This window comes from Narcine bancroftii, chromosome 11 (assembly GCF_036971445.1).
Source record: "Narcine bancroftii isolate sNarBan1 chromosome 11, sNarBan1.hap1, whole genome shotgun sequence".
Lineage (NCBI taxonomy): Eukaryota > Metazoa > Chordata > Chondrichthyes > Torpediniformes > Narcinidae > Narcine > Narcine bancroftii.
Window position 1 is genome coordinate 79,635,448 of NC_091479.1, and position 19,339 is coordinate 79,654,786.

The window sequence follows — 19,339 nt, forward strand, 5'->3', positions numbered from 1 at the left end:
TACCTATTAGCCAACACCCATTGTATTCCCTACAATCAATGTTCTATTTGTTAGATCAATGTGCAAATCTAACTAAAACTAAAACTGGGCCCATTGCATTGTCTATTTGTTGAGAAAGCAGATAAGTAAGGAGCAGAGATCACTTAATCCTTACATCCACCTCATTTAAGTGTGCTGGCACATTGCATTGTGTGTCAGCTGGTTAACATGCTCCATATCTGCCAGTTATAGGTAATGTCAAATGTTGAGATTGACAAACAATTGAACCATTCTACTTATGTGAGTTGCGTTTCAATTGAGGTTGACAAATAATTTCAATATTCTGTTTATTTGTGTTGTATTTCAATTATTCCTAGTTCTTAACTTTCATCTTGGTTTAAAAATAAATGGCCATCAATTTATAATGGAGATTAGTCATTTTTTTTCTCTCGGAATGTGGTGTCTTTGGAGCTCAAAGTGATCCATCAAAAGTAGAAGCAGAGTTTGAATATTTTTAAGTGTGGTTAGATAAAAGCTTGATAAGCAAAAGGGTGGGACAGAAGTTATAAGAGATCTTGTACAGTGGCAGAGAGGCTGGTGGGACTCATTGGCCTGCTTCTACTCCAGATTCATATAGGTCTAGCTACTGGAGTGGGCATTTTGTTTTCCACTTGAGTAGAGCTGCCATATAGAGAGCAAAAGAGTCATATGTTAATCTCATCTACTTATTCCCACTTCGTTTGGAATCTCTAGAATAACCTGCTTCCAGGAAGAAAGGTAATTGATTTAAATACAGAGAATCAAATATCAAGTATCTGATACAGCATAGTTTCAAACCCAGAGGGTTTCTGTCTTGGAAGGAAATTTGCAGATTACTCCCCTTTCACCGACTTTCCTTAACCTTCTCGGAGCTCAGTGGAGAGGATATCACTATATTCCTGATGTTCCTTGTGGATGGTGGAAAGGCTGTGGGATGTCAGGAGATGAATCACCTGCCACAGTATGCTGATCTGCTGATGCGGCCACAGAATTTATATGGCTGATAAGCACTGAGGTATGAGGCAGAATTGTCAGCAATTCTAACTTGAACTAGCATGTTTCAGGCCAATGTGATGGGCTGATAAAAGAAAACATGGGCTCTTGAAAGATTCAGATTGGAATGACTAAAAGGAAACAGCCAACTACCTAAATGTTAGTTTTATATGTGTACATTGTGAAAAATGGAAAATGTCTTTGGTGTAGAAAACCAAAAACTTGATTGTTGTTTTCATCTCTCTTAACAAGAATTCCCATTCAGGACACAGCTATCAGCAAGAGATACTTATATCTTAATTAATTGCATCCGATTTGCAGAGAAAATGAAACAAATAGAATGCTTGTGATTTGAAAATAAATTCTGATGGAATTTAATTACAATATGAACAACATTACAATCCACAACTGTCCCAAAGGCTGGGAACTGAAACTAAGATAGTTTTAATGAAAAACTGTTTTAAAACAATGTTAAATCCAGAAAATATAGTGTCACAAGAATTTCAATCAATTCCCATCACAAAAGAAGATTCTACTGTTAAAAAGATCTTACTTAGTTGTGATAATTTACCTCTTCTTAGTTATTACAAAGCAGCAAAAGTTATTTTTCAAAACACTTGAGCATGACCCCTCCCAGTGAATGAATTCCAAAGAGTTTTGAAAGAGGAAAATTGTCAGTTCTTTGTTCCAGAGCTTCTTCATCCATGGCTTTTTTAAAAATGGACTGTGATATTCTGTAATTTTAATGTTGACCAACTAAATACTACCACCAGCAAAACACAAACCCAGATGATTAATTGAAGCTTAAAACTAATTCAAAATCGGAGGTGCCAGAGACATGTTTCAAGTGTGGAGTAGAGTAGGGAACATTTGTTCATGCAACATGGTCCTGTGCAAAGGTGGGCCCGTTTTGGCAGGATTTGGCCGATATACTAACCAGGATAATGAAAGTAACCTTCCCACCGGACCCAACGTTGTATCTCCTGGGGAACCTCATGGACATAAGCTATAAATTAACCAAATTCAATTCAAATTAATTGCTTTGTCTGTAGCAAAAAAATGTATAGCAATGACCTGGAAGTCTGATTCACCTCTTCTGATCAGTAGGTGGACTATAGAGATACATAGCTATATTTCCATGGAACAGAAAATCACGTACAATCTTAGTAACCGACACAGCGCCTTTGTTAAAATTTGGCAGCCATAGCTGACATACACAAGAGCACAGCTGTAGCCACACCCTGACAAAAATTACCAAGAGGTGGATTACAAACTCTCCAGACATTCATCAGAAGCACCGACCCCATGCCCAGCATTGTCTTTTTCTCTCTTTCTTTCTTTTCTTTTTCAAGGGGGATGGGAGAGGGAGGAGGAAGTATCACATGTTTGTAGATTGTTGGGGGAATATCTGTACATCTTGAAGCACTCTGTGATGATGTTTCTTTGTTTATTGATGGAAAATGAAAAATAAAATATTCAAAAGAAAAGTTTAAAACTAATTCTAGGATTAAGGAAGCTGTTGTAGTCGACCATCTATAAAACAATCCCTTTATGCTAATTTATGAATTTGAACACTACCTAATTTACTTACAAAAAGAAATTCCTACAACAGGATGGAACGACAGTCTTAACACCCAGGGACTCATCCATACCTGCTATATTATTTACAATGGATGACAGAACTGAAACAACTTGAGTAAAACCCACAGTAGTGGCTTCCATTCTCCTGTGATATAAAAATGTCAGTAAACAAGTTTCTTGATAGGAATGTCAAAAATAAACTGTTAAGATTATGATTAATGTACATGGTTTTGGAACAAATATTTTAAAATGCAGAGAAAATATCCCCTTTTCTTGTTTGACCTCGAGATCAAATGGAAGAAAAAAACGATGGCAGAAGCAAATACAACTCATTTATCTTAAAAGTGATAGTCTATACTTATTCCTTTATAAAATTATTTTGAGAATGGTTTTCAGTATGGTTTGATGCCTTCTGTCAATCAACAACATTCATGTACTTCAATTAATTCAGTTTAAAAAAAAACTTAATAAAGATAGAAGTATATGATTGTAGGAGAGAGATGGAGGTAGTGGAGGTGCAAGTACTGTAAATTTAGAATATTTTCTATCAAAGAAATTTAAAATAAAAATTGGAAAAATTGCTAAAGCAAGTTACCAGTGGTTAAAGATATTGTGAAAGCACTGTGCTCAGCTAAACAGCTAAATGATTCATGCTAACTTGGACTGATCCAGTAAAATTTTGAAACAAAAAGATCCATAAACACTTAGATAAAAAAGGTTTGTGTCAGCTAAAACAGGTGCTTGATAAACTCTGAAGGGGCTCATATAACATTCTTAGCCTAATGGAACAAATACTTTAGAGAAAGGCAACAAGTTCCTAAAATATAGAAGAGAGATCATAACTCCAGGAATGTTTACATGAAACAATCACAGCATGAATATCTACTTAAAATATATCAAATGTACAAGCTCAAATCTTTTAACACATGGGCCACCCCAAAATTATTATTTTCATGCACTCAGAAAGAAGAATAAAGTTCGAACAGTTTCTCCCCTCTCTTAAACAACCTCTGAAAACTTACTTTTACCACCAGATTGCCATTCTGCTTAATCTAGATAACAATTGTCATAATACAAGTTATAATGTTGTATAAGGTTCCTGTACTTCGAAAACATGGAATAACCACAAGTACAAAAAATATCTGCCAAACACCTTAGGCTAACACACTTACATTTTTACAACATACTGTAGCCAGATGTAAAGGGATAACAAAAGATGCTGCCACTAACCACACTAATATAACCACTAGATTGCTATCACTGAGCAGAAAATTCTCAGTGAAAATATGTATCCTTGTAGAGGATAAAAATTCAATGAACAATTTACTTTTTTACATTAATCAAACACATTTTAAATTGTGAAGTCATAAAACTAGTGCCAAATTACTTCTGGAAATATTTGGCCGATATTGCTGTGAGCTAATCACCCGGGTGTATCAGAACTTTGTAGTAGTTCCATTAGTTAGAGATCATCGTCAAATGTTTCTGTGCATCTCAGGAGGACTGTCTCATCATCAAGATTTGGAGAACTTTCCTAGAGAAAGTTGAGAGTCATTTAGCACCCTAGGATGGGGTGAACACATCACCTGCAAACAATCATGTGCCTGCTAAATCAGTGTTCATTTAAAATGCCATATGCCCTTCTGATGGGATCCTTAAAGCCACAATCCTGTACATAATACAGTAAAACCCCTGTTATCTGGAATTCAAGCAACCAGCAAAAAAAAATATATATATATAAAAAAATATATTGGATGAATAGGAATAAATAAAAGTTTAAAATTGTAAAAGTGAAATGTTCTTTGGATCTATGCTGAAGATAGGAGCAAATATTCAGCCAGCAGATGCTTTGGTGGAGCTTTGCTTGTAGTAGCTGTTTGAATAAAGTTTGAATAAAGTTGTGTTTGAGTAAAGGTTGATGCCACTCCCCATTCGAGTGACTCTCATAAAGTGTCTCCTTATCACTGCTTAATAAGAGTCTTATCTTTATTAGTATATTATTAACTACAGTATATTAGTAAAGCTTTATAAACTTGGGATAGGGTGGTTAATTGTAATGGCGGCACGGATAGCATACCAGTTAGTGCAAAGCTGTTACAGCACCGGGATTCGAACAAATTCAAATTTTATAAGTTTTGGAATGACCTGATTAAGAACTACAATACTGATTATTTTCTAACTACATTTGCACTGTCTTTTGACTTTTAAACTGTTTATTTTTAATGATGATGTATTAGTTAGGCAATGTAAGAGTGAATCTCAAGCAACAGGAAAACTCGCTAAATGATTACCAGGGGTTCTGCTGTATATTATAGTGTATTCCACAATCATACAGGAGCACTCAGAATAACCTGGGATATTACTTGGGATAACTGATTAGCATTAACATGCACAAGTCTCTGCATTAATTGAAATCAGCAGGTTTGAAGGAATTATACTTGTAATCTAATCTTTGTGATAAAGATGGTATTTATTAACTCCCCTGTCAGAGAAAAAGAGGGTTTTTTTTTAAACACATATCTACTTAACTGAATAATGTAATTTGTGCATTAATATGTAATGAGCTGATATTGATCTCATCCTGATATCTGGACTATGCAGAAAAATAAATTAGGTTGCAATCCAAAAATATGTTTTGACTGCTTTCTGTTTTGTTCTCACACTCCAGGTACTCTCTAAGGCAAGCAGTCACTAAAAGAGATAAGGCACTGTTCATGACTACATTAATTTCAGTGGTGAAAGGGGTATCCCTTGAGATTGAGTATGATAGGCCCAAACTCCCTGGTTTAAAAGAATGATTTCATTGAAAGATAAGATTTTTAATAGTTTGAAAGGATACTGATTGAGAAGTCATTTTTACTTCCTAGAGAATAAAGAATCAAGATGTTTAGAAGTAAAGAAACATTTTCATTCAGAAGGCTCCAAGATTTTAGAATTCTCTCTTTCAGCGGCCTTTAGATGCTCATTCATTAAGTATAGTCAAGGCTGAAATTACTCGCTGTTTTTTGGATTTTCAAGGAATCAGGAAGCATGGGTTTGGTCGATTAAGTGCTGAGAGGATAATCAGTCACAATATTTAATAGTGGAGCACACTCTATCAGCCGAACAACCTGGCTCCAATTTCTCATTACTGATGAGAGCACAAAACCAACTGGCAACACACGGCAATGAGGGACAATTAAAAATTTGGAGGCTGCTATTTGACTGGTTGACTTGAATGAAAGTGAACAACATTATGTAGCCCCAATTTTTGCATGTTACAGGGTCCAATTTCGACATTTCCCTGAGCAGATCATGTTGGAGATAATTTCCAAGTGAAATTATAACAAACACAAAGTTTGACTCTATACTCAATTCACTTTAGCATACCTAATTATTTCATAGTGTTAGACATACACCAAATTCTGCCATTATTTGCATTACCCTCATTTTCAACTAGCATAGAAATGTGCATAATGACTGTTTTTCTGTACTTGTGTATGCCCCTCAGCCCTATTACTAAAGGCACAAAACATACTCAAAGAAGCATCATTTTCTTCTAATTTATTTGGTCTTGGAGATATTCCCTTTGTTCCAGTTATTCATCTCTCACCTTCTCTGCTACTTCGTTTACTCTCTCAGTTCTGATAAAGCATCATTAAACTGACCTAAAACAACAATTCTGTTTCACTTTCCACAGACACTGCCTGGACTGTTGAGTTTTTCTAACATTTTCTGGGGTTTTTTAAATTATGGAGATTCATTTGGTGTATAATCCAGCCAACCACATATAATGGGAAATGTCAGAAGAAAAGCAGTTATGAGACCCAGAAACTGAAAAGCACAAGGGGAACAGCAGCAGAAAGAGGAAGGTGCTTATTAAAGGAACCTCTGTTCAGCCTCCACAACCTCACTACGAGAAACAATATGATTCATCTTTTTGACCAGATAAATGGGAAAAAATAACATTAAAGACAATGTTACGTGATTTCTTACATATGATTACAAAAATTCTTTAGGTATGTCTACTTGTTTTTAAAATTTGGATCTTTAAAATTGCTGCACTTGGCATCAAATTTGAAACTTCAAGACTAAGCCAAGAGCCTTTATTTAATAGTGTAAACTTGCCTGTGAATTGAGTGTGACTGTTCCAGATCGAGCCATCACAAAGTTAATTATCTGCTGGTACAGCATACAAGTCTCTTCTGGATTTTCAGAGCAGCAATAAGCGAAATTGGCGCTTTTAATCCAATTAAAGAGAAAATAAAGGTAGGCATCAGTACAGCAATATCCATGTGGCCAAGATAGTGGTACAAGATAGTGACTTTCCTACAAAACACAGCACTTATCTATAAAATATTAAAATATTAATTCCATTTTACAATAATCTATTTATTGTTCTCACATTTGAACAACTATTCAGTTAATAGGACAATCTTAAAGGTGGGATGTGAGTGGGAAGGGAAGGTTGAGAACCACTGCTCTAGACCTAATTGTTAATGAAATATTTTGCTTGAGAAAAATTGTCATTTGCCAATTTCCTTTGGAGTTATGAAACCTTCCACATAACAAGTCAATCAGGTACGATTAAAACAATGGTTTTCAACCTTTTTCTTTCCACTCACAGACCACTTTAAGTCACTCCTTACTAATCAAAGAGCACCTATGGCATAGGGATGACTTAAGATGGTCTGTAAGTGAATGGTACAAACAAGATGGTTTGCAGCTACCAAACTTTAAAGATTATTATAGAGCAGCACAATTAAGGTATCTATCAGATTTTTATCAAACAAGGGAAAAACCAGATTGGACCAAGATAGAGCTAGATAAAATAGGGGAGTAGGTACCAGAACATCTACTTTATAAGTGGGATGAAAAACTGGCGCAATATAGAAGTTCACCAGTACTGCACCATTTACTCAACCTATGGAAGAAGATTCACGTAGAAAGGAAAAAAACAAATTACCAACTACAAAAATTATATATATTTCTTTATTTTTCACACTATGGACCATATTAACCAAACTACACACATTTCCCTCTTGAATAGACACAGTGTCATTTTCTCCCCTTATCCCCCTCCCTTCCCACCCCCCTCTCCACCCACTAAACATTCAACATATACAATACATTAAACCCATTAATCAATGTCATCACACAATGAAAATAAACAAGAAAATTGTGTCATCTACTTTTACACACTGGGTCAGTTCATTTCGTCTTCTCATTCCGTCATTTTACTGGGTGGAGGTCCGCGGTAGGCCCTCTCTGTTGTGTTCCATGTACGGTTCCCAAATTTGTTTGAATACTGTGACATTATTTCTTAAATTATATGTTATTTTTTCCAATGGAATACATTTATTCATTTCTATGTACCATTGATGTACTCTCAGGATCTCTTCTGATTTCCAGGTTGACATAATACATTTTTTTGCTACAGCTAAGGCTATCATAATAAATCTTTTTTGTGCTTCATCCAAATCAAGGCCAAGTTCTTTACTTCTTATGTTACTTAGTAGAAAGATCTCTGGATTTTTTGGTATGTTGCTTTTTGTGATTTTGTTTAATACCTGATTTAGATCTTCCCAAAACTTTTTCACTTTCTCACATGCCCAAATTGCATGTACTGTTGTTCCCATTTCCTTCTTACAGCAAAAACATCTACCTGATACTGTTGGGTCCCATTTATTTAAATTTTGGGGCATTGTGTAACCAATTATATTGTATCATGCGTAACCTCGTGTTTATTGTACTTCTCATATTCCGGAGCATAGCTTTTCCCATTTTTCATTTTTTATCTTTATGTTTAGATCTTATTCCCACTTTTGTTTTGGTATACAGCTTATTTCATCGTTTTCTTTCTCTTGCAGTTTGATGTAAATGTTTGTTATAAGTCTTTTAATTATCATTGTGTCTGTAATCACATATTCAAAGCTGTTTCCTTCTGGTAACCTCAGCCTGTCCTTCAAGTAGGCTTTCAGTTGGTGATATGCAAACATTGTACCGTGAGTTATACCATATTTGTACTTCATTTGTTCAAAAGATAATAAATTATTTCCCAAAAAACAATTTTCCATTCTTTTGATCACTTTTCTCTCTCATTCTCAAAAGGAAAGGTTATCTATTGTGAAAGGGATTTGTTAATTTTGCATCAATAATAATTTTGGTAGTTGGTCATTTGTTTTTTTTCCTTTCTACATGAATCTTCTTCTAAATGTTGAGCAGATGGTGCAGTACTGGTGAACTCCTATGTTGCACCAGCTTTTCATCCCACTTATATGGAAAATGTTCTGGTACCTTCTCCCCTATTTTATCTAGCTCTAATCTGGTCCAATCTGTTTTTTCCCTTGTTTGATAAAAATCTGATAGGCATCTTAATTGTGCTGCTCTATAATTATTTTTAAAGTTTGGTAGCTGTAAGCCCCCTTGTTTGTACCATTCTGTTAATTTATCTAGCGCTATCCTCGGTTTCCCCCCATCCATAAGAATTTCTTTATTATTCTCTTTAGCTCATTGAAGAATTTCTCTGTTAAGGGAATAGGTAACGATTGAAATAGGTATTGTATCCTGGGAAGATATTCATTTTGATGCAATTTACCCTTCCTATCAGTGTTAGTGGTAAATCTTTCCAATGTTCTAAGTCATCTTGTAATTTCTTCATTAATGGCTGATAATTTAATTTGTATAGATGGCCTAGATACCTAGGTATCGGATTGCTTGTGTTTGCCATTTAAATGGTGATTCTTTCTTAAACTTTGTGAAATCCGCATTATTCATTGGCATCGCTTCACTTTTATTTGCATTGATCTTGTACCCCAATACTTTTCCATATTCCTTCAATTTCTTATGTGATTCTTTTATTGATAATTCTGGTTCTGTTAAGTATACTATGATGTCATCTGCAAATAGACTGATTTTATATTTCTTCTCTTTTATTTTTATCCCTTTTATTTTATTTTCTGTTCTTATCAGTTCTGCCAAGGGTTCCATAGCTAACGCGAACAGTGAGAGAGATAGAGGATATCTCTGCCTTGTTGACCTGCTTAATTTAAATTGGTTTGATATATATCCATTTACTGTCACCTTTGCCAATGGTCCCTTAATCCAATTAATATATTTCTCTGGTAGGTTGAACCTCTGTAGTATTTTGAATAAATAATTCCATTCTACTCTGTCAAAGGCTTTCTCTGCGTCTGAAGCAACCGCCACTGTTGTACTGCATGGATTAAGTTAATGAACTTACAGATATTGTCTGTTGTTCGTCTTTTCTTAATAAATCCAGTTTGATCTAGTTTTACTATTTTTGGTACACAGTCGGCCAATCTGTTTGCTAATAGTTTAGCTATTATCTTATAATCCGATGTTAAGTAGAGATATTGGTCTATACGATGCTGGTGTTAGTGGATCTTTCTCCGTCTTTGGTATTACTGTAATTATTGCAGTTTTACATGATTCTGGCATGTTTTGTGTTTCTTCAATCTAGTTCATTACTTCCAGGAGTGGAGGAATTAATAATTCTTTAAATGTTTTATAGAATTCTATTGGGAGTCCATCCTCTCTTGGCGTTTTATTGTTCGGTAGCTTTTTTAATATATCCTGTATTTCCTCTATTTCAAATGGTTTTATCAATTTGTTTTGCTCCTCTTTGCAATTTCGGTAGTTCAATTTTAGCTAGAAACTCATCTATTTTGTCTTCTTTCCCTTCGTTCTCAGTTCGATATAATTGCTCGTAGAATTCCTTGAAGTTTTCATTGATCACTGTTGGGTTATATGTAATTTGTTTGTCCTTTTTCCTTGATGCCAATACCATTCCTTTAGCTTGTTCTGTTTTAAGCTGCGTTTTTTTCTCCTAGCTCATAATACTTCTGCTTTGGCTTCATTATGTTCTTCTCCACCTTGTACGTTTGTAGTGTTTCATATTTTATTTTTTTGTCCGCCAATTCTTTTCTTTTTGTTGTATCTTCCCTTGTTGCTAGTTCTTTTTTTGTACTTACTATTTCCCTTTCCAGCTGTTCTATTTCCCGATTGTAGTCCTTCTTCATCTTAGTTACATAACTTATTATCTGCCCTCTGATGAAAGCTTTCATTGCATCCCATAATATAAATTTATCTTTCACTGATTCCGTATTTATTTCAAAGTAGATTTTAATTTGGCGCTCAATGAATTCTCTAAAATCCTGTCTTTTAAGTAGCATGGAGTTTAATCTCCATCTATATGTTCTTGGTGCGATGTCCTCCAGATCTACTGCTAATAACAGGGGTGATTGATCCGATAACAATCTAGCTTTATATTCCGTTTTCCTAACTCTCCCTTGGATGTGGGCTGATAACAGGAACAGGTCAATCCTTGAGTATGTTTTATGTCTACTTGAATAATATGAGTATTCCTTCTCCTTTGGGTGTTGTCTCCTCCATATATCCATAAGTTGCATTTCCTGCATCGATTTAACCATAAATTTGGCTACTTTGTTCTTTTTGCTAGTCTTTTGTCCAGTTTTATCCAAATTAAGGTTAAAGTTCCCTTCTATCAGTATATACCCCCGCATATCTACAATCTTCAAAAAGATATCTTGCATAAACTTTTGATCTTCTTCATTAGGTGCATATACATTGAGCAAGTTCCAAAATTCTGAATTTATCTGACACTTTATCATTACATACCTCCCTGCTGGATCTATCCTTTCCTCCTCTATTTTGGTTGGTACATTTTTATTGATTAATATAGCTATTCCTCTGGCTTTTGAATTATATGATGCTGCCGTTACGTGCCCTACCCAGTCTCTCCTTAATTTATTATGTTCCACTTCAGTTAGATGTGTTTCCTGCACGAATACTATATCATTTATTTCTTTTTTCAGTAAATTTAATAGCTTCTTCCTTTTGATTTGGTTATGTAGTCCATTAATATTTATAGTCATATAGTTCAACATGGCCATTTCATACTTTGTTTACCTCTCATCTCCGCTTCCTCATCACCACCTTTCCCCTCTTCCCCATTTCCATTTCTCAGTTTTCTTTTTTTGAATGCACTGTATGACAATACTTCTAAAACATAAAATATTTCCACTATTCCCACATCCAAAATTCCCTTAACCCCAAATGTGTCCCCCCCCCCTCCTCTCTGAGTTGCCCCTTGTCCCTTGCCAGGCAACCACAACTCCCCTCTCCATTTGGATTGCGAACCCTTTCGCAAGTGTCAACTGATTTCGCAGTGACTGTTATTCTCTCCCACCCAACCCCCTCCAGAAAAGACTTTTATCTTCACATATAACTTCATCTTCAGCAGCTCAAAACTTATGTCTGGGTATAAAAAAATTTTTGACCTTTGTATTCCAGTGGTTTTTTTTGTCTTTTCTCATTTTATTCATTGCCTTCTCCAATATATTTTCTCTTGTCTTGTATCTCAGGAATTCTACTAAAATGGATCTTGGTTTTTGTTGTGACTGTGGTTTCGGGGCTAATGTTCTGTGTGCTCTTTCTATTTCTATTCCTTCCTGCATTTTTGGCATTCCCAGGACCTTTGTGATCCATTCATTTATAAATTCTTTCATATCTTTGTTCCTGTTACATCTCTTCATCTCTCTTTCTGTCTTGCAGGGGTTCTGCAAATTCCTTAAGGCCCACTATCTTTATATTGTTTCTCCTACTATAGTTTTCCATTATATCTATCTTCTGATCTAACAACTCCTGTGTTTCTTTAACTTTTTTATCACTTTCTTCCAATTTTCTTTTTAAGCCTCTCTCAGCTGGTCGTGCTGTGGAGTTTCACTCCACAGCTGGTCCCCCCTCCCATCAGTGTTGTCTTTGTCGTGCATCTGTTTGGCTCCGTGAGCCATCTTTGCAGTCCTGCGTTCGATGGGTTGCGACCCTGCGAGGTCTCCACTGACTTCTTTCCATGGCGGGTCCCTGCTTCTTCGTACAGGTAAGGCCTTCACCTTTCTCTCCCTGCGTCTTTCTTTCTTCTTTTCTTCCCGTTATTTTTGGCTTTTTTTTAGGTGCCATTTTCTTTACACCATTATTTTTTGTTTGTTGTGATTTGTGTGTCTGGGGCTTTTCTTTTCTTTTCTTTTCTGGAGAGGGCTGGTATTCTCCTACCAGCAACTACTCCATCACGCACCTGCTCCCCCTACCAAAATTATTATTGATGCAAAATCAACTAATCCCTTTCACAATAGATAACCTTTCCTTTAGAGAATGGGAGAGAAAAGGAATTAAAAGAATAGAAAATTGTTTTTTGGGAAATAATTTATTATCATTTGAACAAATGAAGTACAAATATGGAATAACTCATGGAACAATGTTTGCATACCACCAACTGAAAACCTACTTAAAGGACAAATTGGGAAGCAGACTGAGATTACCAGAAGGAAGCAGCTTTGAATATGTGATTACAGACACAATGATAATTAAAAGATTTATAACGAACATGTACATCAAGCTGCAAGAGAAGGAAAATGATGAAATAAGCTATAAACCCAAACAAAAGTGGGAAAAAGATTTAAACATAAAGATAAAAAATGAAATATGGGAAAAGTTATGCTCTAGAACTATGAAAAATATAATAAACACCAAGGTTACACATGATACAATATAATTGGTTACACAGGCTATATATCACACCCCAAAAGTTAAATAAATGGGATCCAACATTATCAGATAGATGTTTTCGCTGTAAGAAGGAAATGGGAACAACAGTACATGCAATTTGGGCATGTGAGAAAGTGAAAAAGTTTTGGGAAGATCTAAATCAGGTATTAAATAAAAATCACAAAAAGCAACATACCAAAAAATCCAGAGATCTTTCTTCTAAGTAATATAAGAAGTAAAGAACTAGGCGTTGATTTGGATGAAGCACAAAAATTATTTATTATGATAGCCTTAGCTGTAGCAAAAAAATCTATAATGTCAACTTGGAAATCAGAAGAGAGCCTGAGAGTACAGCAATGGTACATGGAAATGAATAAATGTATTCCATTGGAAAAAATAACATATAATTTTAAAAAATAAAGTCACATTATTTGAACAAATTTGGGAACCGTACATGGAACACAACAGAGAGGGCCTACCGTGGACCTCCACTCCCTAAAATGATAGAATGAGAAGACGAAAAAATGACCTGATCCAGTGTGTAAAAGTAGATGACGCAATTTTCTTGTTTATTTTCATTGTGTGATGACACTGTTTAATGGTTTTATTGTATATGTTGAACATTTAATAGGTTTGGAGAGGGGTGGGAAGGAGGGAGGGAAGGTAGGTGGGAAAAAGGGGGAGAAAATGGCATTGTGTATATTCAAGAGGGAAATGTTTGTGTGTATTTTGATTGATATGGTTCATAGTGTGAAAAATAAAAAATTTTTAAAAAAAGATGGTCTGTAAGTAGAAAGAAAACATCTGAAAGCCTCTCTTTTAATCGTACATAATTAACATCAAGAGGAGAGCTTTTGGCAGTCTCTCTCTTTTGGTAGCATTTCGATGTTGGAACAATGCATGAAAACATTTCATTTCCACATTTGAGAGAGTAAAATTAACAGGTATAGTGTTACCTTTGGCATAGACTAGGGTCTATGGGGGGTCGATGGGAAGATCCAAGAGGTTGAAAAATGCGAGGGGGTCAAAAGGGAACATTTGGAGTCAAAAGAATTGTTGGACCCAACGTCCCTGCTTCTACCCAGGAGCCCAAGGCGACTTCTTCGATACGGGTGGCACCGCATCCGACGTTGAGAATGGAGTCGCAGATACTGAAGCCTTGGACCCAGCTCCGTTTGGCATCTTCCCAGCCAGAAGTAAAGGTTTTTTTTTTACTGTTATTGTAATCACTCGTTTGCTTAATTTACAGATTTGTTACTTTGGTTGTTGCTGGGAGGCCTGGACACCGTGCACATGGTATGCAATTTCCCTCACTAATGCATATGGAAATATTTATTTACTTGTACAGGCCTGGGGTTCTATGAGGGATCAAGGATTCCATGAAGGGGTCAATGGTTAAAAGGTTTGGGGACCTCTGGCGTAGACAGTGAGGTCGGCAGTGGAGAAATGGTGTTATCAATGATGACTTCCCTGATGCAACAGTGAGCATCAAACTGAGAAAAAAAACAGGGATCAGCAGCTGGGGTAATCTTAAGAACATAAGATAAGAAATAGGAGCAGGAGTAGGCCATCCAGCCCATCAAGCCTGCTCCACCATTCAATGAGATCATGGCTGATATATAACCATATAACCACTTACAGCACAGAACAGGCCAGTTTGGCCCTACTAGTCCATGCCGTAACAAATCCCCACCCTCCTAGCCCCACTGACCAGCACCCAGTTCATACCCCTCCAATCCTCTCTTCTCTATGTAACTATCCAGTCTTTCCTTAAATGTAACCAATGATCCCCCCTCAACCACGTCTGCCGGAAGCTCATTCCACATCCCTACCACCCTTTGCGTAAAGAAATTTCCCCTCATGTTCCCCTTATAATTTTCCCCCTTCGATCTTAAACCATGCCCTCTAGTTTGAATCTCGCCCACTCTTAATTGAAAAAGCCTATCCACATTTAATCTGTCTGTCCCTTTTAAAATCTTAAACACCTCTGTCAAGTCCCCCCTCAATCTTCTACGCTCCAGAGAAAAAAGCCCGAGTCTGCACAACCTTTCCCTGTAACTCAAACCTTGAAATCCTGTCAACATTTTTGTGAACCTTCTCTGCACTCTCTCTATTTTGTTTATATCTTTCCTATAATTTGGTGACCAAAACTGTACACAGTATTCCAAATTTGGCCTCACCAATGCCTTGTACAATTTCAACATAACCTCTCTACTCTTGAATTCAATACTCTGATTTATGAAGGCCAACATTCCAAATGCCTTCTTCACCACACCATCTACCTGAGTATCAGCCTTGAAGATACTATTTACCATAACTCTTAAATCCCTTTGTTGCTCTGCACATCTCAATAGCCTACCATTTAATCCATATGCCCTAAATGTAACACCTCACACTTATCTGTTTTAAATTCCATCAGCCATTTCTCAGCCCACACCTCCAGCCTTCCTAAATCACCTTTTAACCTACGGTAATCTTCCTCACTGACCACAACACCACCAATCTTTGTATCATCCGCATACTTGCTTATCCAATTCTCCACCCCTACTTCCAGATCGTTAATATATATAACAAACAATAGTGGACCCAGCACCGATCCCTGAGGAACTCCACTAGTCACCAGCCTCCAATTGGACAAACAATTTTCTACCACTACTCTCTGACACCTCCCATCCAACCATTGCTGAATCCATTTCACTACCTCCTTATTTATACCTAATGCCTCCACCTTTTTTCCTAACCTCCTGTGGGGAACTTTGTCAAAAGCTTTACTAAAGTCTAAATAGACAACATCCACAGCTTTCCCTTCATCTACCTTTTTTGTAACCCCCTCGAAATCTGATAATCTCCACCTATCTGCATTTTCCCCATATCCCTTAATTCCCCGACTATGCAAAAATCTATCCAAACTTGTCTTAAATATATTTACTGGGTAAAAGGTGAGGACCAGGGGAACTCAATCTCTTTTTCGCTTGGGGAGATGGGGAGTGAGAGCAGAGAATTTTTGTTCGGAATTGTGTGAAAGAATTTCTAGTCATGCTTAGTCTGGACTCAGGGTTTTCAGCACCATTGTGCTTCATAACGGACACCGTTTCCTTTCCAAAAAGAAGCTAGCATTTATTTATGGCAGTGTCAATTACTCCTCTCTTAGTGTATACATTTCATGATTTTGAGCCATGGAGATATTCTCCTCTTTTATAAAGAATTTTCCAACTATCTTTTCTTCTCAGAGTCAGTAAATGGCAGAATCATTTTGATGCCACTTTCAATATGAAAGGTCACAATTTTTACTACCACTAAGTTAACTTTAGCTTATTTAGATTTACATTCGCTGAATAGAGTCAATGTTTCTCAAGCCAGTTAACAAATTGATGTCTGTTCCAATGAATATCCTTGGCCATTATGCCATTCTGAACACCACATCAAATTGAGACACTTACTTTCTCAACTGATTCCAAACAGGAGAATGGATGTTAATACTGGCACGATCTCATTCATGAGTTAAGCAGAAACTTGCCAGAAAAGCCTTTATGTGTAAAGCAGGAAAATGCATAATTAACTGGTAGATTTACAATCTAATCCCAGGCGATCAAGACCTGGAGATAAACTGTAATGTTACAGCCACCATTTACTATCGATCTCAGATAAAAAAAGGTTTCAGTTTGTAGCTACTGCCAGGAGGTTCTGCATGAAGTTACTGCTCCTTAGGATAATGAGGATCAGAAGTAGGGCTAACAAGATAAAAGTACTTAGAGAACATTAAAATGGTTAGTATGACTTATTCATGTTTTGGAAGCAATAGATAATCTTATCCATCCATTTGTTGAATTATATTGGATCTCACTGCACTAAAGGTTTCAACCAGCTGCTTAATTTACAGAAGTATAAGTGGAAATATTGGTGAATTTACAGTAAGTGTTCTAATTAGTCAGGAAAGAGAAATTCCTGATCATAATGGAACGCAGGTTCTGAATCTATCTTCAGTCCATGACCTGAACATTGCAGCAAACTACAGAACCCAGAACTAGGAAATAGAGACCACACCTAGAGGTTCACAAATCTGGAACCACAATATGAGTAGCTATTGTTCAGGATTTATTGCATCATTTTCTACAACACTCACTTTTTAAGACTGTGAACAAAAGATGTCAAAAGTTTGATACCTGCTCTCCTCCGTTATTCCTGTCAGTGTATTCAGCTCTGGTTTTACTAGGAATCCTGGAGCCAAATCAAATGCATCTTTAAAAAGTATCTGTGCAGAGGGTGGAAAGGCAAGTTTATTTATTATGCAAGAGGTGGAAAAAAAGACCATTGTAGCTCAGATAAATAAACTAAATTGCTGGTAATATAGTAAAATTATAAAGAGTTAACCTTGATATTTGCAAAATTGGAAGTCAGATTAAAGCCCAAATTCATGCTAGTGTTACTAATATAATTTCCAATAATGAATTGTGCCAAATTCAATAATTGATGTAATTAATTTTAGGACAAAAAAACTGGAAGTGCACAAAATACTGGAGATACAAGAGACTGTAGAGAATGGAAATCTGGAGGAACTCAGTGGGTCAAGTACCATCTATGCTGGGAAAGGAGTTGTGTAAAACACTCATGATGTTTTAAAGGCAGCAAATTATTATAGTCACCAGAATAAATTGGGAACATCCATCTTCCTAAATTACAGAATGGCTGTAATCAATCTAGTTTGTCTTCTTTGGCTTGGCTTCGCGGACGAAGATTTATGGAGGGGGTAAATGTCCACGTCAGCTGCAGGCTCGTTTGTGGCTGACAAGTCCGATGCGGGTCAGGCAGACACGGTTGCAGCGGTTGCAGGGGAAAATTGGTTGGTTGGGGTTGGGTGTTGGGTTTTTCCTCCTTTGTCTTTTGTCAGTGAGGTGGGCTCTGCAGTCTTCTTCAAAGGAGGTTGCTGCCCGCCGAACTGTGAGGCGCCAAGATGCACGGTTTGAGGCGAGATCAGCCCACTGGCGGTGGTCAATGTGGCAGGCACCAAGAGATTTCTTTAGGCAGTCCTTGTACCTCTTCTTTGGTGCACCTCTGTCACGGTGGCCAGTGGAGAGCTCGCCATATAACACGATCTTGGGAAGGCGATGGTCCTCCATTCTGGAGACGTGACCCATCCAGCGCAGCTGGATCTTCAGCAGCGTGGACTCGATGCTGTCGGCCTCTGCCATCTCGAGTACTTCGATGTTAGGGATGAAGTCGCTCCAATGAATGTTGAGGATGGAGTGGAGTCAATGCTGGTGGAAGCGTTCTAGGAGCCGTAGGTGATGCCGGTAGAGGACCCATGATTCGGAGCTGAACAGGAGTGTGGGTATGACAACGGCTCTGTATACGCTTATCTTTGTGAGGTTTTTCAGTTGGTTGTTTTTCCAGACTCTTTTGTGTAGTCTTCCAAAGGCGCTATTTGCCTTGGCGAGTCTGTTGTCTATCTCGTTGTTGATCCTTGCATCTGATTAAATGGTGCAGCTGAGATAGGTAAACTGGTTGACCGTTTTGAGTTTTGTGTGCCTGATGGAGATGTGGAGGGGCTGGGAGTCATGGTGGGGAGCTGGCTGATGGAGGACCTCCGTTTTCTTCAGGCTGACTTCCAGGCCAAACATTTTGGCAGTTTCCGCAAAACAGGACGTCAAGCGCTGAAGAGCTGGCTCTGAATGGGCAACTAAAGCAGCATCGTCTGCAAAGAGTAGTTCACGGACAAGTTGCTCTTGTGTCTTGGTGTGAGCTTGCAGGCGCCTCAGATTGAAGAGACTGCCATCCGTGCGGTACCGGATGTAAACAGCGTCTTCATTGTTGAGGTCTTTCATGGCTTGGTTCAGCATCATGCTGAAGAAGATTGAAAAGAGGGTTGGTGCGAGAACGCAGCCTTGCTTCACGCCATAGTTAATGGAGAAGGGTTCAGAGAGCTCATTGGTGTATCTGATCCGACCTTGTTGGTTTTCGTGCAGTTGGATAATCATGTTGAGGAACTTTGGGGGACATCCGATGCGCTCTAGTATTTGCCAAAGCCCTTTCCTGCTCACGGTGTTGAAGGCTTTGGTGAGGTCAACAAAGGTGATGTAGAGTCCTTTGTTTTGTTCTGTAATGAATCATGTGTACAACTGCCCTTCCCTTCCCTTTCAGCACTTTATATTACCACATTTCTCTGCAATGTTAAGTCTCTTGT

General features: G+C 37.3%; 1 protein-coding gene across 2 annotated transcripts in view; it reads right to left on the bottom strand.

Moving 5' to 3' along the window:
- Positions 1–1,405: 1,405 nt before the first annotated feature.
- The window catches only part of LOC138745988 (stimulated by retinoic acid gene 8 protein homolog), a 51,121-nt gene continuing 33,187 nt past the window's right edge, over positions 1,406–19,339 (bottom strand). For both annotated transcript variants that reach the window (XM_069903634.1, XM_069903635.1), the window contains exons 7-9: positions 17,322–17,410; positions 6,700–6,811; positions 1,406–4,126 (exon numbers count right to left, since the gene is read on the bottom strand). In XM_069903634.1, coding sequence (XP_069759735.1) covers positions 4,055–4,126; positions 6,700–6,811; positions 17,322–17,410 — 273 coding nt within the window. In that variant the 3' untranslated portion in view covers positions 1,406–4,054. The remainder of the gene's footprint in view (positions 4,127–6,699; positions 6,812–17,321; positions 17,411–19,339) is intronic.